A 21,154-nucleotide genomic window follows, 5' to 3' on the forward strand; every position below is an offset into this window, starting at 1 on the left:
ACAGTTGCAGGTTGCACAAAAAATTTTAGGGACTGAAATCTTCACAATTTGGTCCAGATGTCATATAAAAAGTTGTAGATTGCCAGTGAGACTACATTTTTTCTTTTTAAAGCTTTGTAATTTGAGTTATGGTTCAAGAGATACGAGGAATTTTCTGCAAAGTGGTCTTATAGGACAATTTTCTGGACAGTCTAAGATTGAATCTGATGGATGTAAAGTATTGCATGTGACATATGCTTTGACAGAGATGTTTGAGACTAAGATGAGGATACCAAGGACATGAAAGAGGATCATGATATGCAAGAGAAGAGATGCAGAAGATGCCTATGCACTAGAGAATCTAGTGGAAGATGAGCATGACATAGATGAAGAAGAGGAAGGAGTACAAGTCGACATATGAGTTTATTATGCCACATGATCCAAGAGGATTTACAGGAATTGGGATGCTATAGAGGATTGATGAGCTATCATTGCCAAGGTTGGATACAAAGGGATACATGTTAGTTGGGTTCTCCTTCAACAACTACCCCCCACCTACCTTTTTCTATCTACTACTATTCGGGCGACCTGTCCCTAACCAAAATTGGCCTGTCTCCAACCATCTGTTGTTACATTGTCTATAGCAATCTACAATTTCAATTTCTGAATTAGTTTATTCATGTATTTCTTATTAAGTATCCTTGTACACACTCACCAAGAGCAATTTGCATCTCGCTCAGCTTCCTCCATCTTTGCATGTAGGCTTTAATCATTCTCTAAATCATCCTCCCTCTCCATGAAGTTACCACTATCATTGTTAACCTACACATTTGATGATAAGCATAAGCATTAAGAATTCGATGACGATGTTGGAAAAATTAGTCTTGAGAGTCTATGATGAAATGACTAGCACAAAAACTAGGCTATCTCATGTTTGCAAATATCATTTTACTCTAGTAACATAATGGCAAACAAGAGCCAATAGTTTGCCCACATTAGAGCCTCATAGCCAAAGAAATCTTGCACAATATAGCCACTGGGTAATTAGTACAAAATAAGTTTATGAAGCACATGGCCAACTTATCAAAGTGCAAAGGCAACTCATCCTAGTTTACAAATATTCCTTATCTCTTCATAAGATGTTTTCATGACTGAAACTGTAAATGATGAGACCTCATGTTTCCTTGGTTAAAAATGTTCTAGGGGGCTACCCACCAACCCTAATGGGTTGTCGAGATGGAGAATATTTGTCCCATAGAGATGGTGATGCTGCAAACACAAAGTTACCAAAGTAAACAAAACTGTTCCAATGGACACTAAAAACCAATCAAATGCTACACATGGAAAATAAAAACTAAAATACCTCTGCTATATGGGGGGTCTCCTCCTTCCCAAGGAGAGACCATGCAAGACTCAGCTAGAGATGGTGGGATGTAAACTTGAGATGGTAACCTAAGTCTATCCAATCTATCATCAGACTTGAGGGTTCCTAAGGCATCTTCATTGAACAATGGATCAAGTAGTCTACAAAAATACCTGAGTGTCCTAGTATTTTTGTTGGACTATAGGAAACCTTCTCACTTCAATTCAAGTTTGCATGCTGTTCATTTAGTTTCCTTTTGCAAGTAGTTGCAAGTAGTGTACAGTAGGGGGCATCTATTCCATTCTCACATCAATACCTCACCAAGTCCTTCCAAAGTTTCAATGTGTGTGGTAGACATATTCTCTGCCAATGAGTGGCCAATCTATCAACGGTAGACAATTTCATTAAATTCCCACAGAAAGGGGCCCAAAACTATCCCATGGGTGGTTTATTTGCACCTTCAGGTAGGAGCTAGTCCCCCTAGTTGTTAACTTACCACATGTGAGGTAGTTTGTGTGCATATTAATTTAGACACCATAGTTAGGATGACCCACACAGCTATGGAGTAGCAACCTTGCTTATTCCATAGAAACAATGGTTTCACACAATGTAACTCAAACACCTCATGGCATTTAAACTACTATCTTGACACAAAAAGGCAAGCATTATAACCTTTGAGAGACTTGATTTTGGGCAAACCAATTTTCATTTCAATTACTACTTGTATAGCTAATTGTTCCCTAGCTCTCATCTCTAAATTTTGACACCAATAAATCTTGGATTCATTTGGCTATAAATTATAGGTATTGAAAGCCTTTAGAGGGGCAGCAAGAGTAGCACATCAACTGATGATGACAGCAGGTCATTGGCTGCAAGAAGCAGTACTCAATAACCTTCAAGATCAGTGTCATGACCAGCAACAACTTAAATAATAGCAAGTTCTCATGGCAATGAATAGGGTGACAATAACCAAACATCTTAACTTGTTTTTAAACAATATTTAAACTTAAATGGAAAGGAAAACAGAAAGGCCCAATGAAACACCATACCTCTCCGAAGCTTTTGGACTTGAACAAGAAGTCCCACTGGGCTGGGAGTCCAGAGAGCTCTATGGTGTATGATGATCCTTGACTGATGTCCCACGAGGCTCAATTGTGAATCTTTGCCTTGCTTTGAACTTATGGGATGAATAGTTGCACCCATCTTGATTCAAAAGAATAAAAACTTAAATATCCACCCATCTTGATTCAAAAGAATGAAAACTTAACGATTGTGATTCACCCTCATCATTTTCCAGAATGATCTCTGCAACCTTGGTCTGTGCCCAATGCAACAACCAAGACACACTGAACTTTAATGCAAGAGTTGTACTCCTTACAAGCTGAGGTCCATAGTAACAACAGTACCAGAAGCATCCAATTCTTGTGTATGAGACTTGTCAAATCTCATGGGGGTTGAAGAAGTATTGTTTAGTTTTCCTTTTGAGCCAGTAAGTAGTATGGATGGATTGGATATTTGCAATTCACATTGTAAACTACAACGTTTCTACTTCATCCTGATTAGAAGATTAGGAAGCCTCCAAACAAATACACAATTGTCTCCACTAACCTGCTTGAAAACAATAAATCAGCAGCACCAAGTGAAAAAGTTGTAGTAAAGAAGCCAAGATGAGCATATATACAACTCTAAAGGCTACCATAAACTTACCAATATTAGTCGCTTGCAATTAGGCATGAAAGCTATCCCTGTTATTACTTCAGCATGACCTTGCTCTAGGGATAAAAGACTTTCATATGATATGTCATGCATGTGTATGCTCTTATCAGAATGCAAGTAGACTACTTATGACCCACAAGGATCAATGCGAACCTACCACAAAAAGGAGCAAAAGACATCAGAAACTGTGATGACAAATGTTGTACACAAACCCAATGTCTTAAAGATCAAAAGTGGCAAATCTGCAGACAAAAAAAGTGAGATATAAAGATATGTGGCTTTTTGAATTATCTTCAAGTGAATGTCCATATCATAAACTGTGCCATGAGAAGCCATTTCTTGATGATAACGTGTACTCTTGATGCCCATTGTTGTTGCCTCTATGTTGTGAAACACCACTAATCTGCAGGCAAGTGGTTTTACAATTGGGCCAAGACAAAATAGACCTAAGAATCTTTAAATCCAGAGTAAAAACCATAACTTTAGGAGGAAGCCATACTTGTCCGCACTAGCGCTCAACAATTTGAAACCACTGCAAGTAAATTTTGTTGCAATGATTGAAGCTGAATGATCATCTAATTTTTTATGACATCAAAGTTTCTGAATTCAAAAATTATGCATGCTCAAAGAAGTACTCTATAAGACAAACTCTTCAATAGCACAAGACAATAAAAATATATGCCTCCAAACATTAAATCTGAAAGTGAATTAAATGACCACCATGTTGACAAAGGAATGACAGATTATGAATGCACAAGTCTCAAAATACCTGCAAACATCATATATATGTACAAGAAGGTCTCTACCATCAAATGCCAAAGGGGAATTTGAATGGCATTAATGTCAGCACCCATGAGGGCCACATCTTCAAAGCTCAAAGTAAGAATCTTTGCATCATGTGCTTCTTGCCAAGTATTACCACAAGTTCCAGTACAATATCACCAACCACCTATCAAATAATGTTGTTAAGCTGTGTCTTCCTAGCACCTTTAAGTCTAACTATGATTCTTATTGAAAAAATAAACACACTTGATCAACCATTGTTCACCTTGAAGTTTACAGTTTAAATAGGAATTCAAATAGGAATTGTGAATTCTGACATGCGTAGATGAAAGTATGTGAGGTTTACAAAATGGATACACAAAGAGACTTCTTACATCTGCATAGAGTTGAAAATCGTGTGTTCCTGCATTGATGGCCATGCTGACAAGCTCTTTTGCAACAATGCACATGAGGGCATCCTTGTCATCAGGCTTGACATCCTCATAAGCATAAATGGTTATGACCTTTCTTGGTTTCTGGAATGGAGAGACACAAAATAGTTAAAGATACTATTCACTTGCCTTCTCATATTCACCGTGATCATGATGGGACATTTAACCTTGTGAAGAAACTTACCAGAATCCAATTATACATTCTTGTGTTTCCATAGGTGCTAACATAAGGATAAGATTGTTCTGAATTGATTCCACCATTCTTGATGATCACCCACTCAAAGGCAAGGTCCATGAGCCCACCATTGCATCCGTAATTATGTTTGGCACAACCAACCAGTTCTTGCTTAGAGAGGCTAATAAGCTTGCTATTAGAGATGGCATAAGCACCCTTTATAGCTCCAATGCTAGAGAAAGCCCAAGAGCTGCCTGTACACCATAAGTGGTTCTAGGTAGAGTCACATTAAAGCATAGACAAAAGCTGCCAGCTTTATGGAATAAAATCCGATTTAGCAAAAATTAAGAGTAACAATGACATCTAAGATTGTATTGAGAACAACTATTGATTTGATAAACAAGGAGTAAGATAATGACAGTAAATGGAATTGTTGTTAGTGACTACAAATTCAGAAGTGTACAATGGAAGCATGTCTAGAACGCATAAGAAGTTTTAGATGAATTCCCACATTATGAATTACAACAACATCATGAGCTTCTCTGAGGGAGGCGCCTGAGCCGACAGGAAGGGCGGTGACCATGATCAGAGTTAGCCAGAAGTGGGCATTGTGTTGTACACATGAAATAGGAAGAAAACATAAGAAAATTAAATAGGATGACTCATTCCCAACATGAACATGTCAAACTTGGCGTACGATACTAAAAAATCCTATCTATATGACCTTCACATTGAGTCTCTCAAAAAGTTCAATTCATCTATGTAATATAGATTGTTTTCTATCAATGGGGTTCACCTTCCATCTCCTTCAAGTTTCACCAGATTTTAGATTATTTGGTGGGGGTGGGGGTGTGATTCAAGACAAAAAAATGAAATCCCATGCTAAACTAATTTTAGAATATTAACCCTTTCCATCACAACAATCATCAAAAACTCCATGACAACCACTACCCATTCTTGTCTTCTTCTCATCATCCCATCTCCACTCTCATAACAACCATCAATAACTCCATGAAAACCACTACCCATTCTTTTCTTCTTCTCATCATTCCATCATTATCATGGTTCTTGCCATAAAATCATCTCACCAATAGAATCACTTGTCTTCTCCAAGTGATTGAAATATCAATATTGATCATATTAGCTAGGTTATCCCTAACAACGAGTTTTTTTAGTCCCAAAAGCTGGTTGATGAACTAATGGGCTCTACTATTTGCATGAATAAAAAATTCTAGTGTCATAGTTTCACCCTTACTAGTATGATCCACTTCAAGAAGCTATTTTAGATTTGTAGTACTAGCCTAGATGTCACAAGATGCTCTCAAGGCACCCGTATTTGGGTAAACATTTCTTGATATACTACAAGAATGAGGAACTTGTAGGGTTTGAATTATGTAACATGGTTTATCTTTTTTGTAAACCTAGTAGAAGCCTCTTAAACCTTGTAGGCCTTCCCTTTCTTCACAACAACAACTAATTGGTCAAGCATTGGCAAATGATAGAGTTACCTTCTTGAAAGCTGATAAGGACAATCTTCACAAAGCCATGGACATATGTGACTTGTTTGCATTAGCTTCAAGATTGCATATTAATACCTCCAAATTTGTTCTTATCCATTGTAAATAACAAGACATGCTATCTTTGGGTTGACAAGGGGAGGTGGTATGTTAGGGCAGTATTAGGAGACACTTGGGATATCCATTGGGAGTGAATGTCTTGCATAGGAAATTTCTTGATTGGATATCCACTCACATTGTTGACAAATTCATCTATTGGAAATGACAAGCATGGCCTTTGCATGTGAGTGTAAAGGTTGCTTAGACAATCATACATTGCTCACAAATTCATCTATTGGAAATGACAAGCATGGCCTTTGCATGTGAGTGTAAAGGTTTCTTAGACAACCATACATTGCCGACAAATTCATCTATTGGAAATGACAAGCATGGCCTTTGCATGTGAGTGTAAAGGTTTCTTAAACAATCATGTTTCCCATGGTTTCACATTACTTATCAATGCTTCCTCAGTCAAATACTAATTTGCAAGGAATCACACAATCTATTGGTTTCATGCTTTGGAAAAAGGACTCTACGCATTCTAGCATATTTGGGATTTCTTGGAATCATATCTATACACCCAAAAGAATGGGGGGCAAAGCAATTTTAGATGTAGAGACTCACATGATAGAATTTTGATGGCCTTTGTTTAAAGCTAGGTTTTCTAAAGTGGGATTCTTTCTGGAATATGGGAGTACTTAAGTGGCAATACACCAATTCAGGCCTTGTGTTGGCATGTTATTAACTATTGATTAGCTTGTCAACCTTAATGTTCTGTGTTATTGATTCGAGCCTTTATTGGAAAGAGGGGCTTGAGAAGATTTCTTGGCATCCAAGTGATGATTTCTATCAAGCCAATTCTTTTGCAATATGAAATCAATATACTTACCTTTACAGGGCTTGGTGCACCACCAAGTAATATTTAGTGGAGTAAGTAGAAGAATTTTGCAAAGATTGGTTAAAAAGGATGAGAACCAATGTTGTATTATTAAGTGACTACTTAACATAAGCCTCATTTTTTTATTGACCATCTCCCACAAAGTATATTGTGATATCTTTATTTGTAATTTTTTGCAAAGTACATATAATTCTTGATATAGCTATTCGTAATTCCCTAGTATGAAATGTGGAGAATCGAATTTCCTAGCTGTGTGGCCAAATATAATTCCCTAGTATGGTATGTGGGGAATAGGATTCCCTAGTTATAGGGCCTAATCAATCCCTAGTTCAAAATGTGGGAGATTAAATTCCCTAGTTATATGTAGGGAATTCATACATGCACCCCTAGGATTCCCTACTTCGGGATGCAGGGAATGTAATTCCCTAGTTATACATGGGGAATGCACATATACATACCTAGGAAAAATTGGAGAATTTCCTATATTCTAGTAGTTTTCCTATGTAGGAATTGTTAAAAATGTAACAACTCCGAAATGATAAATATGCAATTCGCATATGAAACCCCTCTTAACTCAACTTTACATATTCGAGGTCGAAGGGTTGAGATGAACTCGTATGTATACGAAGAAGTAACCCATGTGATCCCCGTCGACAGGATTAAAATACTGGGGCGCCATGAGAAGAATGGGTTCCAAAGGAAAGGATACCCTGAACTTCGAATGAGTTACCGATTCCTGAAGATCCATGACGGGAAACCATATTATTATACAGTTCCTGTAGATAAATGTAATACAACGTTGTTCTCCCCAAACTAAATGTAACAGTTGGCTTATCATCACAAGAAATGTTGTATTCTGAAAGGGCTATGCCCATATAAATACAAATAAGACTTCTTTTTATCAATGTCTGATTGTGCATGAGAATTGATAAAAAGTTAAGTGGTTAGATTGCTTAGTTGATAGCAAAATTGAATATGTAATATAAATTAATAACGATTATCGAATAATAACGTTAAGAAACCTTTATCCAGGCACAACCCTAGGTACAGGTTCCTAGTTCGCCTCCTACATCAAGTACTGCTGTAATCCAGGAGAAGAAGTTTCTTCTCAAGCAGATTAAGCAGCCCGAATTTGACAGGAGAGGCAGGTCCATCCAAGAAAATGCTAAAATTTGGATTGAATCCATGGAGGATTACTTTGAAGCAGCTGGTATTTCACCTGCTAATCATGCTATGCTCACCAAGCTGAGCTCACCGGCGAAGCCAAGCTTTGGTGGAAGCAATGGTGCAGGGATCAAGGGATCGCAGAAGGATCCGTTACCTGGGAGAAGCTGAAGAAAGCCATGCAAGGAAGATACTTACCACTTGCGTATCGCACGCAGAAAATGAATGAGTTCTACTAGCTAAAACAACTGGGGCTCACTCTTGATGCATACTACTCTAAATTCATCTCACTTTTAAAGTATGCACCGTAGATGGACATGACACAACAGGTGTCCAAATTTTGTGCTGGTTTAAATCCCCCAGTAAAATCTATGCGTCCATCAGATCTTTAGGACGCACTCATTCGTGCTACGCCTATAGTTCAGGAGGTGCAGTCTAGACCAAGGGGTAACAAAACTTGGTCTTATAATGAACCGAACACAGGAGCATTTAGACCTCAGATAAAGAGAGTTCAAGGTCAGAATCAGGGACAAAGAAAGAAAGCAAGAACTAACAATGTCAACAACTTTGTTCCTACTCAAAGCAATGGCTGAAACCTCTGTTGTTTCCACTACAACCAGCCCGGTCACTTCAAGAGGCAATGTCCCAAACTTGGAGGAGGACACCGCCAAGCACCTTTCCAAGGAACGGGCTGTGGTCAAGGAGCCACTACCCAAGGCAGAGGAAGAACCGCCTGCGTTGCCAATAGGAAAATGTGCGAAGAAGAAGAAGAAGAAGATCCAACCATGGAAGCAGAATTCGAAAGGGCGACAGTCCATGCCGCCCTACATAGGAAACTCCCGAATCGCCAATTCTCAATGATTCGGACTATCAAGGTAAAAGTTTCAAGACCTTGATTGATTGTGGCAGTACACATTCCTTTATCTCACCAGCATGTGCAAAAAGATTAGGAATAGCCACAGTAGAGGCACCTATCTTGCTTGTGGAATTGGCAAATGGTCTTGAGGTTACCTGTACCAGGCAAACTGTTAAGGTGGAATTCTTTCTGGGAGGAAAGATGACTTCGGTCAAATTCAGAGTCATGAATTTAGGTATCCATGAGTGCCTACTCGGAATGGATTGGCTTAAGCCTAATGACACCCACATTATTCACAACTCAAGGTGAGGCTGGAGTGCCAAAAATCCAATTGGCCAAAGCATCTCGAATCATGAAAGGAGTCAGGGAAGGATTATCTATCTACTTGATCAAGCTCAACAAGTTAGATCAGAAGCAAGAGTCTAGTGAAGGATCTTCTTGGCTAAAGGAATACGCGGACATATTTCCTAAAGAGTTGACAGAACTCCCGCCTCAAAGAGAAGTGGATCATGAGATTAAGCTAGTACCAGGAGCTGCGCCAATTGCAAAGAGACCTTATAGAACGTCCATACCAGAAGCAATTGAGCTGAAGGAAGAACTCAAGCAACTGCTAGAACAGGGCTACATCCGTCCTAATAGTTCACCATGGGGAGCTCCAGTACTGTTCCAGAAAAAGAAAGATGGAACACTTCGACTATGTATCGATTACCGAGGATTGAATCAATCAACGGTCAAGAACAAGTACCCTATTCCTAGAATAGATGAGCTTCTTGATCGTCTTCAGGGTGCAAAGATCTTCTCCAAGATTGACCTCAGGTCAGGTTATTATCAAATAATGATCAAGGAAGAAGATATCCCAAAGACGGCCTTCAACACAAGATATGGGCACTTTGAGTTTCTAGTTATGTGATTCGGGCTTACGAATGCCCCTGCCACCTTCAACAGGTTAATGCAGGATATCTTTAGACCATATCTTGATGACTTCGTGCTCGTCTTCTTCGATGACACTTTAGTCTATTCTAAATAGGAAGAAGATCATGAACCCCAACTTTGGATTGTCCTTGAGACAATGAGGTCACATAAGTTGTATGCTAAAATGAAGAAGTGTGCATTCTTCAAGTGTCAGATTGAATATCTGGGATTCATCGTATCAGCGAAAGGAATCTCAGTGGACCCAGCCAAGGTAATAGATGTGCTTGATAGGCCAATACCAACAACTGTCAAAGAAATACGCAGCTTTCTCGGATTGACAGGATGGTATAGGGTCTTCATAGAAAACTATGCTTTGATGGCAGCACCTCGGATGGACTTACTGAAGAAGAATAAGGAGTTCGAGGTAGTAACTGATGCTAGCACACTTGCCTTAGGAAGTGTGCTCATGCAGGAAGGTCATCCTGTAGCTTACTCTTCAAGGAAACTGAAGAGTCATGAGAAGAATTATGCTACGCATGATCTGGAATTACTAGCTATCATCCATGCTCTAAAGCTTTGGAGACACTACATATTGGGTAACAAGTTTACACTAGTAACTGACCATAAGAGTCTCAAATGGATCTTTACCCAGAATGAGCTCAACATGAGGCAACGTCGGTGGATTGAATGCTGGAGGAGTATGACTTTGAAATCAAGTACCGACCAGGAAAAGAGAATGTAGTTGCCGATGCATTTAGTCGCAAAGCATTCCTTAATTCCCTAATCTTGCAGAATCCATCAACAGCTAGATCTCTAGCTACAAAAGTATCTATTCCAAACAATCCAATACTTGAGTTAGCTAGAGAGGATGCATGCCATGATCCGGCCTACCAAACAATGCTAAGGGAGATCTCTATCAAGGATCAAAACCAAAAGCTGCAGGCTAAGTATCATGAATTCTCTATCAATAGTGCACTTGTCTACTATAGAACGAGGCTGTGTATACCGGCAAGCCAGTCACTTAAGCAGAAGATATTGTTGGAAGCTCATGATTCCTCTTTCTCAGGACATCCTGGCTATGCCAAAACTCTCAATGCAGTTAGGAAGAGCTACCATTGGGAGAGGCTTAAAGGTGACATTCTCAAATATGTCACCGAGTGCTTGTCTTGTCAACGTATCAAAGACGAACATGTCAAGATGCCAGGGAAGCTACAACCACTTGACATTCCCCAAATGAAATGGGAATTCATCAGTATGGACTTTGTTGTTGGCCTACCCCAAGTGCAGGGAGGATACAAATCCATCATGGTTGTGGGTGACATGCTAACTAAGGTTGCACACCTTATTCCAGTAAAGACAAACTATAAAGCCTCGGACATTGCAAGACTGTTTATCAAGGAGATATTCAAGCTACATGGGCTACCGAGAAGAATCGTTAGTGATCGTGATTCTCTCTTCACATCACACTTCTAGAGAGCCATCTTTGAAGCCATTGGAACTCAACTCTATTTTAGCACACCTTACCATCCCCAAATGGATGGCCAAACAAACCGAGTCAATCAAGTCATCGAGGATATGATTAGGGCATATTGTTGTCGTGAGCCAAAAAGGTGGATTCAATACTTACCTTTGGTTGAATTTGCCTACAATGCTTCTTACCAATAAAACATTCAAATGATCCCTTTCCAAGCATTGTATGGTCATGATTGTTGAAGTCCCCTAAACTTCTCAGATCCAACCTTGAGGTTTGAATCTTCAAGGCAGATGCTGGAAGAGATGGATGACCAAATAAAGTCAATAAGACAAGACATCCAAGCTGCCAAGGATAGACAGAAAGCCTACATGGATTTGAAGCGTCAGGAGAGAGTCTTCAAAGAAGGAGACATGGTCTTCATTCACGTACGCCCTAAGAAGAGTTCCCTATCCTTAGGAGATTGCAAGAAGCTAAGTCCAAGGTATTGTGGACCTTACAAGATTCTCAAATGCCTAGGACCTAATGCTTATAAACTGCAATTCCCAGAGAACCTAAAGGTTAATAATGTATTCCATATCAGCCTATTGAAGATGTATGTACCTAATCCTAACCATGTACTTGATGACCAACAAGTTGTAATGCGGAGTCAAGGAGCCCTTGAACTAAGGCCTGACAGGATCTTAGATCTTAGGGAGAGACAACTGAGGTGTGCATAACATTCACATCCAAAAATTCTAAAATCTGAGATAGATAGTTTCTTACTAGTGTATGCCTCATGAGGTGTTTTTCCCTTGAGAGCCTTTGTGCAGCTTTGATTTAGAATGTAGAATGAAATATTAACAACTTCAGCCAAAAAATGGTCAGGCAATCCCTTGCCCTTTAGCATGCATCCTGCCATCTCCACAATGGTGCGATTCTTGTGTTCCACAATACCATTCTGCTAAGGTGTATGATGCATCGCCAATTGATGCTTGAACCCTTTGCTCTTGTAAAAGTCTTCAAACTCCTTTGAGTTGAACTCACCACCACCATCTGTTCTAAATTTCTTCACACTTTTCCATGTTACATTCTCAACAAGTTTTAGCCATTCTTTAAACTTACCAAAAGCTTGAAAAATAAGTAGATCCCTCCAAGGTCTGTGTAGGCATCTTACCACACACGTCAGCATGCACCAACTCTAGAGGAGCCTGTGCTCTATTCTTGCTTTCCTATGGAAATGCCTTTCTCTATTGCTTGCCCATCATACAAGCTTCACATGGTTCCTTCAATTTAGTCTTGCATGTAGGTGAGCAACCATACCTTACTTGTGTATCTCCTTCAACACTGCAAATCCGATGTGTCCAAACCTTTCATGCCAAAGCTTACTGGTGCCCACTCTAGCAGTGGCTGTAAGAGCACTTAGCTCATACAGGTTGTTCCTTCTTTCTCCTTTGCCAACAACTTTGCCAGCACTATCGAGAATTTTTGCACATGTCTTCTTGAGCCTCACTTCATGACCAAGGTCAGTTATGACAACAATTGATAACACATTTCTCCTAATTTCAAGAACATACAACACATTTGAAAGATTTTTTACTTCACCATTTGCAGTAACAAAAGAAATAGTACCTATGCCCACAACAGGGCATTTTGCACCATTTCCAACCATTAGAGTGATGGATTCTTGTAGAGGCTGCATAGAGCTGTATAGACCTTTCTTGTTGGTCATGTGATGGGAGTCCCCATTATTCAACACCCATGAGTCAATGGTAGATTCTTCTTGTGCTGAGGAGCACACTTCCTCAATGGTCACCATGAATAACTCGAACTCTACTTCAAATGTATTGGTTGTCCCTTTCCCTTTACTTTTAAGGATACCATTCTTTTCATCTGCCTACTTGACACAAAAATCTATGATTGCATGTCCTTTCTGTTAGATTTCATGGATGCAGGAAAGAGAGCAACACGGAGTGAAGCAACATGCTTCCTCTCTCTATTCTTCTCATTATTCATTCAGCACACTCTTTGTGCATATACAACCTAAGGTCATAAAGACCATTCACACTAGAAGTAGAACCGACTTATTTAATGTACCTAACTGATCTAGCCATACTAGCTGTGTGCAGCTCATGTCGGTCAAACACACATGAACAAGCTTGATATTCTAACACTCCCCCTCAAGATCAAGACAGCATATGTACTCCAAGCAGCTGTCTAAAACCACAGAACTTATCTTTACCCAAGGACTTGGTAAAGATATCCACTACTTGTTCATCTGTCTTTACATGCATAAGATCAACTCGTCATGCAAGAACCATCTCTCTGATGAAATGGTAGTGTACCTCTATTTGTTTCGTCTTGGTGTGATAGACTGGATTCATAGCCAGGAGTACACTACTCAAATTATCACATAGTAACTTCACTGGAGCATCTACCTGTATGTCCAAATCAGCCATAAGCTTGAGCAGCCATGAAATCTCGCATGCTGCCAATGCAGCACCCCTGTACTCTGCCTCAGTACTCGACAAAGCAACCATAGGCTGCTTCTTGCTGCTCCAACTAATCATGCCGCTACGAAATCCAAATGCATATCCACTCGTAGATCTACAATCACATGAGCAACCTGCCCAATCTGCATCCGTGTATCTAGTCAATATCAAGGGCTTATCTCTAACATAGAACAACCCATACTCTATAGTGGACTTAACATATCTCATAATGCGTCTAACTGCATCCAAGTGTGGCTTTCTAGTCTTCTGCATAAACTGGCTTATGAGTCCTACAGCATAGCTCAAGTCAGGCCTAGTGATGGTCAAGTAAATCAAGCTACCAACCATCTGCCTGTACATAGTCACATCCTCTACTTTAGCCCCAGTGTTCATGTCTAGCTTGACATTCTGATCAAGAGGTGTATCCAGTGGTTTGCATTCAGCCATGCGATACTTCTTTAGCATCTCTATGGCATAGTGCTTCTGCATCAGCCATAACCCATTGTAAGCTGGAACTACCTCAATGCCTAAGAAATACTTCAGTTCTCCCAGGTCTTTCATGTTAAATTCAAATTTCAGCATCTTCATTACATGCTGTATGCCCAAGTCATCATCACCAGTGATTATCAAATCATCAATATATATGACCAGCACTACTAAACCACTATCAGTATTCTTTGTAAATAGGCTATGATCAGCCCTGCCAATAGCAAAACCCAATCTCTGCAAGTAGTTACTGATCCTAGCATGCCAAGCTCTCGGAGCCTGTTTCAGCCCGTACAATGCCTTTTTCAGCCTGCATACATAATGCTGAAAATCAGGGTGAACATACCCTTCCGGCTGAACCATATAGACATCCTCTGCTAGGTCACCATTCAGAAATGCATTCTTAACGTCCATCTGCTGCAATTTCCAGCCTTTAGCAGCAGCCAAGGCAATCACAGTGCGTATGGTTGCCATCTTGGCAATAGGGCTGAATGTTTCCTCATAATCAAGTCCATACTGTTGGGCATACCCCTTTGCGACCAGCCTGGCTTTGTATCTCTCCACACTGCCATCTGACTTGCATTTGATTTTGTAGACCCATTTGCAGCCAATTGTCTTTTTCCCTTCAGGCAGTGGTACTAAATCCCATGTTTTATTTTCAGCCAAGGCATTCATTTCTTCATCCATGGCTACACACCAATTCTCATCTTTCACTGCTTCAGCATATGTACTTGGTTCTTTGACCTCCATCACTTTTGTCATGTACGCATAATGCTTTGCAGAGTAGCCACTGTATGTCAACCTGTCAACAGGGTATCTGACCCTCTGTGAGCGTCTAAGTTGTGGTGCACTACTCGATTCCCCTCTCTCATGAGGCGGAATATACCTGCTCTGCCTTATGCCAGGCGTATAGACAGTCGGAATACCAAGTTCGTTGTCTAGAGTATCATTAGACTCATAGCCAGAAGTCATTCTGCCAGGTGTCATCATACCAGATGCATCCTCAATGACTTTCTCTTTTCCTTTGCTGTCCAAGACATCATGTCTCCCCCTCACTGACATATTGGTGTCAATGGACGGCGAGCTTCTCAATCTCCCTGTCCATGGGAATATTGTCTGACTACGAGGTCCTGTCATAGCAATGCTCTACTGTAAATCAATTGTAGAGGCATGAGTGGAAGACATATCCGCTGGCACTACAACTGGTGATACATACCAAGAGCCCATCTCATCAAAGATAACATCCTTGCTTACGAAAGTTTCCCTGGTAGAGGGATCATAGCATTTGTATGCCTTCTTCTCCTGTGAATATCCAATGAAAACACACTTATGTGCTTTGGGATCTAGCTTCTTCATTTTCTCATCTGGAATATGCACATAAGCAAGACAGCCAAAGACTTTCATGTGACTTACATCCGGCTTATAGCCATACAACTTCTCAAATGGTGTCATCTCATGAATACCTGCAGTGGGAGTCCTATTCAAAATGTATACAGCTGTCATAACAGCCTCTGCCCAATAGTAAAGTGGCATATGCTTTTCATTCATCATAGCCCTAGCAGCTTCCATCAGAACCCTATTCTTCCTTTCAACTACTCCGTTTTGCTACGGAGTGTAGCTACAGGTGAGCTGCCTACGAATTCCATTTTCAGCCAAGAAATCATCAAATTCATTTGATACATACTCCCCACCACTATCAGATCTCAAGCAAGAGATGTAGCATTCAAACTCCTTCTCAACCTGTGCTTTAAATTGCTGAAAAACAACAAAGACCTCATCTTTTGTTTTCAATATGTAAAGCCAGGTATAGCGATTGTAGTCGTCAATGAAGGATACATAATATCTGGAACCTTCCATAGATACATTATGAGCTGGCCCCCAAACATCAGAGTGCACTAACTGCAATGGATGTGTACTCTGTCATACATGCCTGACAAATGGCAATCGTGACTGCTTACCAAACTGGCAAGCCTCGCATACATGACCAATATCTGAATATTGGAACTTCGGTAAACCTGTAACCAGCTATTTCTTTTGCATAATTTGTAGCCTTTGCACATTGACATGTCCCACTCTCTTGTGCCATATTTCCAAATCCCTAACAGTGCCAGAACCATGGGCAAACATAGCTGAATTCAGCTCTGGCAAAGAAGCATCAAGAGTAAACATTCTGCCATTCCTGTGACCACGAGCTATCAACTTGCAGCCATTGCCAAACTCTTCAATAAAGCAGCCATGCTTATTGAATCTAACTTGCAAGTTCTGCTCCGTCATCTGATCAACAGATAACAAGTTCTTCATAATTGAAGGGACATGCAATACATCATGCAAATTTTTCTTTCTGCCATTATGGACCACAAGAGGCACTTTGTCTTTATGCTCAATGCTATGCTGCGTGTCATCACCTGTGCATACATAGCCATGCTTTTCAGCCACCATATCTGTGAACCAATCATCGTGAGGGGTCATGTGATTCAACGCCCCCGAGTCAATGTACCACACTGTATCATCAGATGATTTTTCAGCAGCCTTATCTTTGACATACTGCATGGCAAATAGTCTATCACCAGAGTCATCTGCCTGACAGGATGTAGCATAATGTCCATGCTGCTTGCCCTTCTGGTTTCCCTGCTTCTTCCAGCAGTCCTTTGCAATATGCCCATAATTTCCGTAGTAGTGACAATCCTTATCTTTATTTGGATTGTCTGACTGACACTGTTGCTACCATGAGCCTTTGCCACGGGAGTTAGATCTCCCCCTGCCTCGAAAGTTTCCACCACCTCTTGCATTTGATGACTGTTGATTGCTATTACTATAGGATGCATTCTGCTGGCCTCCTCTACCAGATCCATAGCCTCTACCACGGCTACCACGACCACGCTGATTCGAGTAAAAAACTACATCCTTATTCTTTGAACTGCTTGACCCTGTAGCTAAGCCAAGCTTCACCTCTTCATGAATCAATAATGCAACCAGCTCATTAAAGTCAGGCATCTCAGCCCACACAGACATTGAAGTGTCAAAAGACTTGTACTCCAGACCCAAGCCATTTAAGGTCAATGCAACCATATCCTCATCTTCAACCTGTGAACCAATAGATGCCAGTTGATCTGTTATGGTCTTAACCTCTGTGACATAATCTTGTATGGATCTGTTCTTTCTCTCCATATTATTGAATTTCTGCTTCAGTTGTATCTTCCTTGCACTTGTAGTTGTGCCATAGTATTTGACCAATATATTCCATGCATCTACTGGGGATTTATAGTTCATGATCTGCATCACCATAGCATCCGAGATACATAATGACAACCAATGTAAAACCCTGCGAGCTCTTTCCGTCCAAGCTCGATGCACTCGTCTTTGATCAGCTGTAGGATTCCTTTCTGGAACTTCAGGTTCAGCCTCAACACTTGTCACCAAGTCCCAATATCCTTTGCCTATCAGAAAGTTCTCCATGCGGAACTTCCATATTGCATAATTGTTACTATCAAGCTTTTCTCCCACAATTTGGGTTACATTATCAGTTCTATCAACATTTGCCATGTTGTAGACCTTGCCTGACTACCTGCAAACCAAGATCTTCTTAACAGTTCAACTTCAGCCCGAAACTATTTATGATAGTTTTTTGCAATTAATTGCAGTAAAAAACTAGGGTATTTCAACCCACTGACAGTCCAAAATAGCTCACAACCAAGTGGCTTAACCTGTGAGTAAAGCAGTCAGTGCAAATACTATGTATTCACTTCGGTTTGAACTCCTGCAACCTCACTGCCAGGGTACATATATGCAGTCTGAAAACTGTAATTCTGTGAGTGACCAGCAGTGATTTCAAGCCCAAAACTGAGTGATATACATGTCATACATGTCCCAAACCTTCATAGACATCTGCTAGTACATGTAGCAATCCGAGCATAACCAATGGGGCACAAGTCAGTGCATAAATAGTAGGTATAAGTATCAAGACTTCTGCTCACAAATTGCAATTAGAAACTTCTCAGTAAACCAAAGTCAATCCAGCTCCAAAACAGCCTCAAATCATGTCAGACATTCACTTTCAAGTGTTAGGTTCAATACATGAGCATTCGGGTAACTATAGGCATCCTGTCTTCATGAATTCAATTCATAGATTGCATTTACTGCTTGGAACCACTGAGACAATGTCACTGCAGTAATCACCAGCCTTAGACTTCAACTTCCATGATCCCTTGATGCTCAACCCAATCCATAAACCTCCAGTATACATATCCCATGTCATACATATGATAAATGCCAGCCAAGTGTCATGTAATGCTTCAATGGAAGCTAATCCTTGTTGCCCACTGTTTTGAGACAGGTTTCCAGCTTGTTTACACTTCCAGATTTGAGTACTTCCTTCAAGAAATTTCAGCTCAAAGGCATGAGAACTGATACATATGTCTTCCAGAGTGCTCATTGGCTCCAATGAGGTCCATAAATCATATCAGAGAGCTTCAAGCTCCAATCAAGTTCAGATACAAGCTGCCCTATCACTGTTTACAGCTGAACTGCTGTTATTTCAGATCTGTAGATCAGATCTGTAGCTCATAACTGAGCATACATCCAAGTGATAGCATGCCAAGACCTTCAATCACCTTCCAAGGTGTATAAGCAAGCTTTAGATTACCTGAGGAGCTGCAAATGCCTTGTGTTGCAATGGGATATGCCTTCAGCCACAACAGGCGCAAACACGCAGACTGGCCTGATCTCTGTTGCTGCACATTTTGCTTATTATTATAATGATAATGCACTCACTGGTGCTCAATCAGTCCTTGGAAGACTCCTCAGCAAGCCACAGCTCCTGCTTCAAGCAATGAGACTCCAATGCTCCACAATATAGACCTCTGTGAGACCATTGATGAAAAATGACTGTCAGCCCTCTTCCTTTCCCAGCTCTTCAGGTCAATCTTCAAGTCTTCTTCTTGAGTGCATTCCACCAGTGAGCCCATTCATGGCTCTGATACCATGTTAGATTTCATGGATGCAGGAAAGAGAGCAACACGGAGTGAAGAAACATGCTTCCTCCCTCTATTCTTCTCATTATTCATTCAGCACACTCTTTGTGCATATACAACCTAAGGTCATAAAGACCATTCACACTAGAAGTAGAACCAACTTATTTAATGTACCCAACTGATCTAGCCCGACTAGCTAAGTCCAGCTCATGTCGGTCAAACACATATGAACGAGCTTGATATTCTAACACTTTCTTCTTGCAGTAGAAGCACTCTCCTTGAAACTTCTTCTTGCCGCCCCTCTTCTTTTTGTCACCATCATTTTTGGTGGAGGAACCACCTTTGCCTTTTGCATTGGTAGAGAATGTTGCATTTCCATTGTTGCTTTCTTCTCGGGCCTTCAGCCTCAACTCCTCCTTCATCAATAATACACAAAACTCCTCAAAATTCAAAGCTTAAGGTCTCACAAATTATGGAAATCTTCCTCCATTTTTCCTAGGATCCAAACCTAGTCTCAACTCATTGCTAGTGCAATTATAGTGAGTTAGTTTTCTCTAGCAAGTGTGGATTGCATAGGATATCCACTTAATTTTATTGCAAGGTCTAAGTGGCCTATCAAATGGCCAAGGAAACCAAATTGTTATGCTTTCGAATGGCCTATTCCTTGGCAAATTGGCCATAAATGGTTGATAGTTCTTAACTAGGGATTTAGTGGCCTCAATTAGAAATTGGGTGGGGGCCCTTATACCTCCCCTTCCTAGGAGGTCACCCATCCTAGTATTGTTCATACCATTGTGTGCTTTACCGAAAGTTTCCCATAAATGGACTAGCCATCTAGTCCTCAAAACCTTAAGGTGATGGATGACCTTTGATCTATCTAATTATGGAAACATTCCTCCATTTGGTGGTCCAAGATTCAAACCTAGTCTCAACTCATATCTCCATTGCACCAATAGTGAGCTGTTTTCTCTATCAAGTGTGGATTGCATAGCATGGCCAATTTGTTTGATTGCAAGCCTAAGTGGCCTATCAAATGGCCAAGGAAACCAAATAATTGTGCTTCCTAATGGCCGATTCTGGGCAACTTGGCCATACATGATTGATAACTTTTAATTAGGGCCTTAATGGCCTCCATTAGAAACTAGGTGGGGGCTCTTATACCTCCCCTTTTCGATGTAGGTCACCCATCCTAGTATTATTCACACCATTGCATGCTTAACCAAAATTTTCCCATAATTAGAATAGCCATCTAGCCCCCAAAACCTTAAGGTGATGGATGACCTTTTGTCTATCTAATTATGGAAATCTTCTTCAATTTGGCCTAGGATTCAAACCTAGTCTCAACTCATCACAAGTTCACCAATAGTGAGCTAGTCTGCTCTAGTAAGTGTGGATTGCATCTCCAATACCCCCCTCAAGCCACACCTTTTTTGAGGTCCTAGTGCCACACAAGCTTAGCAACCTCGGCTCTGATATCAAGCTAGAAACTGGGTGGGAGCCCTTATATCTCTCCTTCCTAAGGAGGTCAATCATCCTACTATTGTTCACACCATTGTGTGCTTAACCATAAGTTTCCCATAATTGGACTAGACATCTAGCCCCAAAAACCATAAGGTGATGGATGACCTTCAGCATATCTAATTATGGAAGTCTTTCTTCATTTGGTTTAGGATTCAAACCTAGTCTCAACTCATCGCAACTGCACTGATATTGAGCTAGTTTTCTCTAGCAAGTCTGGATTGCATCTCCAATACCCCCTCAAGAAGCCACACCTTGATTGAGGTCCTAGTGTCACCCAAGCTTAGAAAATTGAGCTCTGATACGAAGTTAGAAACTAGGCGGGGGCCCTTATATCTCCCCTTCCAGAGAGGTCACCCATCCTAGTATTGTTCACGTCATTGCACGCTTAACTGGAAGTTTCCC

The 21,154-nt window shown here is 40.5% G+C and overlaps 1 protein-coding gene across 1 annotated transcript; it reads right to left on the minus strand.

The window, feature by feature from the left end:
- Positions 1–2,567: 2,567 nt before the first annotated feature.
- LOC148027575 (cysteine proteinase mucunain-like) lies at positions 2,568–5,030 on the minus strand. Its single transcript, XM_087689852.1, has 4 exons — positions 4,931–5,030; positions 4,457–4,701; positions 4,216–4,356; positions 2,568–2,660 (listed from the first exon to the last, which is right to left on the minus strand). The coding sequence occupies exons 1-4, from the start codon at positions 5,028–5,030 to the stop codon at positions 2,568–2,570; spliced, it is 579 nt and encodes a 192-aa protein (XP_087545978.1).
- Between the last annotated feature and the right edge of the window lie 16,124 nt (positions 5,031–21,154).

Source organism: Lygodium microphyllum, chromosome 12 (genome assembly GCF_053477565.2).
Source record: "Lygodium microphyllum isolate KBCC chromosome 12, Lygodium_microphyllum_v1.1.10, whole genome shotgun sequence".
NCBI lineage: Eukaryota > Viridiplantae > Streptophyta > Polypodiopsida > Schizaeales > Lygodiaceae > Lygodium > Lygodium microphyllum.